The 9,057-nt window shown below is 43.0% G+C and overlaps 1 protein-coding gene across 1 annotated transcript; it reads left to right on the top strand.

Annotated features, from left to right (window-relative positions):
- Nucleotides 1-332: 332 nt before the first annotated feature.
- Nucleotides 333-5,795, top strand: LOC115209778 (28S ribosomal protein S28, mitochondrial). The gene is made up of 2 exons (XM_029778295.2): nucleotides 333-772; nucleotides 5,597-5,795. Exons 1-2 carry the CDS (start codon nucleotides 369-371, stop codon nucleotides 5,727-5,729), a joined length of 537 nt encoding a protein of 178 aa, XP_029634155.1. The 5' UTR covers nucleotides 333-368; the 3' UTR covers nucleotides 5,730-5,795.
- Nucleotides 5,796-9,057: the final 3,262 nt, after the last annotated feature.

The raw sequence follows: 9,057 nt of genomic DNA, 5'->3' as shown, positions 1-9,057 counted from the left end.
GTAAATTTCGATATAATCCTAATAATCTTCTGGTGTGTCTGGGGAGAGTCATTTTCTTTTTGTGTCTTATAATAGTTTTAAAAACTATTGAGAAGGTTGCAAGACGCAACGAACATTTTAGGAGAATAAAAATAAGTAAATGAGCGGAAATTTTACCGGTGAGTGTGTTAAATTATAAGGCACTAAAAGAGAATGACTCTCCCCAGACACAACAGAATATGCTTCAACACACCAACTCATATAAAGAATTTTGCAAACCAAATCCCAAAACGGAGAGATTTCACTATTTTCTGTCCATGAAAAATTATTGCACTATCATCCATCCATACACTATCACTTGTAACAACCATTGAAGAGTTACACACAAAATGGCAGCTTCCATTGTGGGAAGGTTCGCTTCCAACTTACGGACTGTTCGATGGAATGTGCGCCCTAGTTCCCTGTCTCTTTTATATAAACAGTATTCAGACTCTCCCTCAGATAAAAAGGATGTGCCGGGAAAGAAGGCATCGATTGAATCAACTCTTACCAAGTTTGTGAAGGCCGTGGAACTTTGGGAAGAGAAACCGGGCGAAATTGAAGCGGAAGAGGAGCAACCTGATGATGACAGGTCCTTTGCGACTTTGCTTCGAGATTCCAAACTGTTTCAGCTGGGAGATCCTTCCGGACGGGTTGTGCTTGGTAAAATTATCGAAGTTCAAGATAATGACCTTTATATCGACTTTGGGGGTAAATTCCATTGCGTGTGTAAAAGACCTCACCTCCGACCTCAGTGAGTATCGAACCACGATTTCTTGTTTCTCTCACTAAAAATACTGGTACTACTAGAGAACAGTGATCCCGGTGCGCGCACTCGCGCATCCGCACTAGCCAGTCATGACTAGTCATTCCTTACTTTGTGTTTTTGTGTTTTATTTACTTTGGGTTTTTTTTACTTTGTTTAACAAAAATGATTCATTTTGTGTTTTATTTACTTTGCTAGCTAGTCGTTGTAGGATCGACTAGTCACAACTAGCTAGCGCGGATACGAGACTACGCGAGTGCGCGCACCGGGACCCCTGTTCTCAAGTAGTACCCAAAATACTTTTCCGTGTCTGGTTGAATTGTTAGCAAAGCGGACTAAAATGTCCAGTGGCATTCTCCTCCTGTTTATTCTTTTACTTGTTTCAGTCATTTGACTGCGGCCATGCTGGAGCACTGCCTTTAGTCGAACAAATCGACTCCAGGACTTATTCTTCGTAAGCCTAGTACTTATTTTATCAGTCTCTGTTGCCGAATCGCTATGTTACGGGGACGTAAACACACCGACACCGGTTGTCAAGCGATGGTGGGGGGACAAACATATACATACATACATACACACACACACATATATATATACACGACGGGCTTCTTTCAGTGACCGCCTGCCAAATCCACTCACTAGGCTTTGGTCTGCCCAAGACTATAGCAGAAGACCCGTGCCCAAGGTTCCATGCAGTAGGACTGAACCTGGAACCATGTGGCTGGTAAGCAAGCTTCTTACCACACAGCCATGCCTGCGACTATGTTCCCACTGTTCTTAACAATCTGTGTTCAAATCCCGCTGAGACAAATTTCTACCTTTCACCCCCATCTATGTTGACCAAATAAGTCAAATTCTGCGGTGAATGTATTTGAGTTATTTCATCATCATCATCATCATTGTTTAACGTCCACTTTCCATGCTGGCATGGGTTGGACGATTTGACTGAGGGCTGGCGAACCAGATGGCTGCACCAGGCTCCAATCTTGATCTGGCAAGGTTTCATCAGCTGGATGCTCTTCCTAACATCAACCACTTCAAGAGTGTAGTGGGTGCCCTTTACATGCCATTGGCAAGGGAGCCAGTCAGGCAGCACTGGCATAGATCACATTCATATGGTTGCTTTCTCCCTCTGAAATTGCTGGCCTTGTGCCAAAATAACAACAACAACAATAATAATAATAATAATGATAATCCTTTATAATTGAAGCACAAGGCCTCAAATGTGGGAGAAGGGATTAAGTTAATTACATCGACCACCCAGTACATAACTGGTTCTAATTCTTTTGACCTTGAAAGGATGAAAGGCAAAGTCGACCTCAGCAGAATTTGAACTCAGAACGTAAAGACAGACGAAATACCTATTTCTTTACTACCCACAAGGAGCTAAACACAGAGGGGACAAACAAGGACAGACAAACGGATTAAGTCGATTACATCGACCCCAGTACGTAACTGCTACCTAATTTATCGACCCTGAAAAGATGAAAGGTAAAGTCGACCACGTCGGAATTTGAACTCAGAGCGTAGCGGCAGACAAAATACTGCTAAGCATTTCTCCCGGCGTGCTAACGTTTCCGCCAGCTCGCCACCTTAATAATAATAATAATAATAATAATAATAATAAAATCTTCTATCACGTTTCAGGGAGAAAAACTAGAAGTAGTTGATAGCTTCCGCTACCTAGGTGACCAAGTCAGTCGCGGGGGCGGGTGTGCTGAAAGTGTAACTGCTAGAGTAAGAATAGCCTGGGCAAAGTTTAGAGAGCTCTTACTCCTGCTGGTGACAAAAGGCCTCTCGCTCAAAGTAAGAGGCAGACTGTATGATGCATGTGTACGTACAGCCATGCTACATGGTAGTGAAACTTGGGCTGTGACTGCTGAGGATTTGCGTAAGCTCGCAAGAAATGAAGCTAGTATGCTCCGTTGGATGTGTAATGTCAGTGTTCATAGTCGACAGAGTGTAAGTACCTTGAGAGAAAAGTTGGGCCTAAGAAGCATCAGATGTTGTGTGCAAGAGAGACGATTACGCTGGTATGGCCATGTGGCAAGAATGGATGAAGATAGATGTGTGAAAAAGTTCCCCAACCTGGCAGTTGACGGGATCTGTGGAAGAGGTAGACCCAGGAAAACCTGGGTCGAGGTGGTGAAGCACGACCTTCGAACTTTAGGTCTCACCAAGGAAATGACCAGAGACCGAGACCTATGGAAGTATGCTGTGCGTGAGAAGACCCGGCAAGACCAGTGAGAACAATCAAAATCAAACCAAATCAAATCATATATCAGAAAGCAGTGGTTAAGTGAAACATCTGTTCATGTCAGCTGCCAGCCTCGCCTGGCCCCCATGTCGGTGACACGTAAAAGCACCATCCGTTCGTGGCCGTTTGCCAGCTCTGTCTGGCCCCGTGTCGGTGGCACGTAAAAGCACCATCCGTTCGTGTCCGTTGCCAGCCTCACCTGGCCCCCGTGCCGGTGACACGTAAAAGCACCATCCGTTCGTGGCCGTTTGCCAGCTCCGTCTGGCCCCGTGTCGGTGGCACGTAAAAGTACCATCCGTTCGTGTCCATTGCCAGCATCGCCTGGCCCCGTGCCGGTGACACGTAAAAGCACCGTCCGTTCGTGGCTGTTTGCCAGCTCTGTCTGGCACCTGTGCAGGTGGCACGTAAAAAGCACCCACTACACTCACGGAGTGGTTGGCGTTAGGAAGGGCATCCAGCCGTAGAAACACTGCCAGATCTGACTGGGCCTGACGAAGCCTTCCAGCTTCACAGACCCCAGGTGAACCGTCCAACCCATGCTAGCATGGAGAACGGACGCTAAATGATGATGATGATGAAAGAAATTGCTCAATTTGGGTAATTTGTAGCAATGAAGAGTTGAAAAGTTTTCAAATTGTACCAAATGTTTGGCTGTTTTTTAATCCATTAAACCTAAGCATGGCCACCCACTCAGAATACCGAAAAGTACTGATTTTATAAAAACAATGCTAAAAAGCATTGAATAAAACTTAAAAGGGCTGGCAGAAAGTACTAATTAAAAATATATAATTGTTTTATTTCTATCCAATATTATGTGTTGGTGTTAGGAAGGGCATCCAGCTGTAGGAACTCTGCCAGATCAGATTGGAGTTTGGTTCGCCAGACCTCAGCCAAATCGTCCAACCCATGCTAGCATGGAAAGCGGACGTTAAACGATGATGATAATGATGATGATTCAGCGAATCAAATTCTTTTGAGAGGAAACCCAGTGACACTTTCTTTGGACACATCTTCGAGTAGTTTACATACATTCAGTTTTCTTTAAAACTTCACATATTTTGTAATTAGAACAGCATTTGTTATTATTATTATTATTTGATATTTAAAATTGCTGTATTTATGTTTAAATGATTACATTTATCTGACCCTAAAATTTGGTAACTACTCAACCCCTGGTTTTCCCTTCCTTGGAGTAACGTCTGCTGTTTTGGTGGTTAAGCAAATGGCCCTAAACCTACTGACCTCTTGTGATGCCCAGTACTTTGGTCTTGTCAGTCCCTCTTGCAGAGTGACTGACCTGTGAACCCTCTGCATCCCATCTCAGTGTGTTCACACCTTGCTTCAGCATTTTCTCACCTGTTCTGCATATTTCTGCTCTCTTCCTCTTGTCAGCCTTCCCATTGTGTTCCTCACAGGGAATGGAGAGTACCAATATACTGACCTCATTGGAAGCTTCTGGAACCAGCACTGTCTGACGTTAGTAAAATTGTGGCAACAGTTTCTGAGAACTTCTGTTATTTTTGAAGGTTGATTTTTAGCTCCCAATCTTGTGCCATGGATGGCAGCCCCAAGTGCCTCACCTCAGCAGATGTGAACAGTGTGTTCATGGTGTGAGTGTAAAAGAGATCACTATGAAAGTAGACCGGTGATAACTTCTCTTTTCGAACTTGTTTTGTGAGAGACCCACCTTCTCCTCTTCCCGTGTCTCTTTGAACCACTGCCTCAAACCCTTAGTTCTTTCTAGTTCGTGGTGTAGGAGAGGGTCACTGTTTCCTTCTCCAACTCAGACCTCTTAGTTACTAGGGTGACTGCAGTACCAGTCATTATATAGACACGTCAATCACCTTCTCACTTAGCTGTTTCCAAGAACCAATTAATATCTTTGGACTAGAACTACTCCTCCATTTTTGTTAGCTTATGGCCACTTGGTTCAAGTGTTTCTGTTACTCTGTGACGCCCTGGCACTTGTGTCACCGGGACTTTCTAGGCATTGTGGAATGATACCCAGCTTGCCTCTTCCTGGAAGTCATTTATGTCCGAGGTGTATAAAAGATGAAATATTACAAATACATCCTGAAGAGGCTGACAGGATTCTTTGCATGTTGGAGGAAATGTTTCAGTTATCATGATGCTTTGAGTTCAAATTCCATCACGGTTCATTTTGCCTTTCATCCATTTCGGGGTCGATAAAAGATATACCAGTCATGTACTGGGGTTGATGTAATTGACTTACTCCTTCCCCCCACACCGAAATTGCTGGCCTTGTGTGAAGATTTGAGACCAGTATTATAAATGCAACCAAACACTACCAGATCTGACTGGAGCCTGGTGCAGCCTCCTGGCATCCCAGACCCCAGTCGAACTGTCCAACCCTTGCCAGCATGGAAAACTGAGGTTAAATGAATATGATGATCTTTTTTTTTTATCTACCTACCTGTCTATCTACATATCTACCTGTCTATCTGTCTTTTATTTATTTATAATATATCATATACATATTTTTATGTTTATATTTTTATAAATTAAATTTTTCTTTTTTTTTTTTGCATTTCCAGTGAATACCGTCGTGGCACTCAAGTAAAGCTGTTACTGAATGACTTTGAGATGTCTGCTGCCTTCCTGGGTTCCGTAAAACACGTGACGTTACTGGAAGCTGATGCTACGTTGATAGGATTACGACGAAATTGATAAAAAAGCTATTTGTTTAATAGAATATTAGTGCTTTTGTAAATAAATTTATTTATTTAGATTCTTTATTTTGTTATCTTTTTAGCTTATTTTGTTTAGTCTGTATCACTGAGAAAGCTTTTAGGTTCATTCCCTCTTCTGACAGAAAACTTCTCATCCACCCCATATGAGCACATAAAGCGGATGTTAAATAATGATGATTCTTCTTGGATTTACCCTCTCAATCACTTTTACTATGGAATAAAACAAAGGAGAATTGAAAATTTTCATTTAATGAAACGGTGTTATAAAATTTATGCATCAAAAGAATTACCAATTATAAAATGTGGAATCTCAATGGGTCCTACTTCATTATCTTCATTGTTTTCTTCCATTTTTGGATCCAGTTTTCCTTGCTTGTATGATGCAAATTTTCTATGCTCAGATGCCTTTCCTGTCATCAACCTTCATTTGTTTCCAAGCAAATTAATATTTCCTTGTGGCCAGACATGTTTTTGCAGAATATTGGAAATACATCCATTTACAACAATCATACAATATCAAGACAGGAAGGCATAGACTCTCTCCCTCTCTCTCTCTCTCTCTCAACATATATATATGGTGGCAAATTGGCAGAGTTGTTAGCATGCTGGGTGAGCTGCTTAGCAGTATTTCGTCTGTCCTTATGTTCTGAGTTCAAATTCTGCTGAGGGTGACTTTGCCTTTCATCCTTTCAGGGTCAGTAAAATAAAGTACCAGTTGAGTACTGGGGGGTTGATGAAATCAACTTAACAACTACTGGGTGTGAGTATAAAAGTTGCACTGTGCTGTCAAACCATGTTGAGCCACTGTACCAGAGGAGGCTTATCAAACCAGATTCACAGCCTTCACATCAGACCATGGTTGAGGGAGGAGGAGAGAACATGCTGAGGCCTTTGTCCTGCAGTGGACTGAACAGGGTCAAACCTATACATATGTAAAGTTAATCCAAACATAAAAACACAAAGAGAAAACAACAACGCGAGGACGTGGAACAAGTACAGTGTTATTGGACACTCAGGAAAGGAAGGTAAGAAGGAGGGTTTAACGTTTTGAGCGGAGCTCTTTGTCAGAAACATAGAAAAAGGAAAGGTCCAAGGAAGGGAAGATGGAGTAAAAATACATTGCCAACGATACACACGCGATCACATTTATTCTTTTGTTTGTTTCAGTCTTCACTGTGGCCATGCTGGAGCACCACCTTTAGTCGAACAAATCAACCCTAGAACTTATTCTTTGTAAGCCTAGGACTTATTCTATCACTCCCTGTTGTCGAACTGCTAAGTTACAGGGATGTAAACACACCAACATCGGTTGTCAAGCGATGATGGGGGGGGGGGCAAACACACACACACAAACATATACTCTCTCTTTTACTCTTTTACTTGTTTCAGTCATTTGACTGCAGCCATGCTGGAGCACTGCCTTTAGTCGAACAAATCAACCCCAGGACTTATTCTTTGTAAGCCTAGTACTTATTCTATCGGTCTCTTTTGCCGAACAGCTATGTTACGGGGACATAAACACACCAGGATCAGTTGTCAAGCAATATTAGGGGAACAAACACACACACACATATATATGTATATACATATATACGACGGGCTTCTTTCAGTTTCCGTCTACCAAATCCACTCACAAGGCTTTGGTTAGCCCTAGGCTATAGTAGAAGACACTTGCCCAAGGTGCTACACAGTGGAACTGAACCTGGAACCGTGTGGTTGGTAAGCAAGCTACTTACCACACAGCCACTCCTGCACCTACATATATATATAAATGATGGGCTTCATTAACTTTCTGTCTTCGAAATGTACTCACAAGGCTTTGGTCAGCCCAGGGATTAAGAAACACTTGCCTAAGGAGCCATGCAATGGAACTGAACCTGAGTACCTGTGGATGGGAAGCAAACACCATCATCATCATCATCATTGTTTAACGTCCGCTTTCCATGCTAGCATGGGTTGGACGATTTTGACTGAGGGCTGGCGAACCAGAAGGCTGCACCAGGCTTCAATCTTGATCTGGCAGAGTTTCTACAGCTGGATGCCCTTCCTAATGCCAACTACTCTGAGAGTGTAGTGGGTGCTTTTACGTGCCACTGGCATGAGGGCCAGTCAGGCGGTACTGGCAATGACCTCGCTCGAATCTTTTTACACATGCTACCGGCACAGGTGGCAGTAAGGCGACGTTGGTAACGATCACGTTCGAATGGTGCCTTTTACGTGCCACTGACACGGAAGCCAGTTAGCCGTTCTGGCAACGATCACACTCGGATGGTGTTCTTGGCACCCTACTAGCACAGGCACAAGTGCTAGTAAGGCGACGCTGGTAACGATCATGCTCGAATGGTGCCTTTTAAGTGCCACTAGCATGGAGGCCGGTTAGCCGCTCTGTCAATGATTACACTCCTATGGTGCTCTTTGCACCCTGCCAGCACGGATGCCAGTCATCGAATTTGAAGAACCGCAAATATTGCTTTTGCTGATGTGTGCAAAGCTTGGTCAACCTGTAACATAGAGGAAATGCATGCGTCTTGCGTTCCATCGACGCCGTAGCTCACTGATGTGTTACCACACATATTGTTGTTGAGAACTTTCTCCTGCGACTATTGCAGCAAAGGGGCTTCCCACGTCCTAGTGTACATGAACGTGTTAGATGTGATTGTACGCACATACTTCTGTGTTTTGTAAATTAAATATTCACGTCGCTAGAATTCGTTCCTTTCAAGGCGGCGAGCTGGCAGAAACGTTAGCAGGCCGGGCGAAATGCTGAGCAGTATTTCCTCTGTCGCTACGTTCTGAATTCGAATTCCGCCGAGGTCGATTTTGCCTTTCATCCTTTCGGGGTCGATTAAATAAGTACCAGTTATGCACTGGAGTCGATATAATCGACTTAATCCGTTTGTCTGTCCTTGTTTGTCCCCTCTGTGTGTAGCCCCTTGTGGGCTGTAAAGAAATAAGAATTCGTTCCTTTCATTGGGCCCATGTTTATACAAGTGTATAACATAGTAAAATTTGTAAAGTTAATCTCTATAGATTTTCGATAGAAATTATGGCCAACAATGAGTTCGTGGATGGTTAATGGGTGCTGAGGAATGAGCAAAACCTCTTGGAATATAATCATATACGCCCATTGCCCATTTTTCATCTTCGATTCCATTGTTTGTTTACATCTGGCGTCTCGGATACGATACGTCGTATAAAAAATTCAAAGTCGGCGATAATTTTTGTAGAAAATCCGTAGAAATACCTTAAAAAGTGATTTAAAAGCATTGCTAACACAGTAGTGACTTATGAAAGCGTTTAATAAT

This window comes from Octopus sinensis, linkage group LG3 (genome assembly GCF_006345805.1).
Source record: "Octopus sinensis linkage group LG3, ASM634580v1, whole genome shotgun sequence".
In the NCBI taxonomy this organism is placed as follows: Eukaryota; Metazoa; Mollusca; class Cephalopoda; order Octopoda; family Octopodidae; genus Octopus; species Octopus sinensis.
This window is presented reverse-complemented; position numbering and strand designations above follow the sequence as displayed.

Coding starts and splice junctions, on each gene's coding strand:
- LOC115209778 (XM_029778295.2), top strand. CDS start 369: ATGGCAGCTTCCATTGTGGGAAGGTTCGCTTCCAACTTACGGACTGTT. Junction 773..5,596: donor AGACCTCACCTCCGACCTCA/GTGAGTATCGAA, acceptor TTGCATTTCCAG/TGAATACCGTCGTGGCACTC.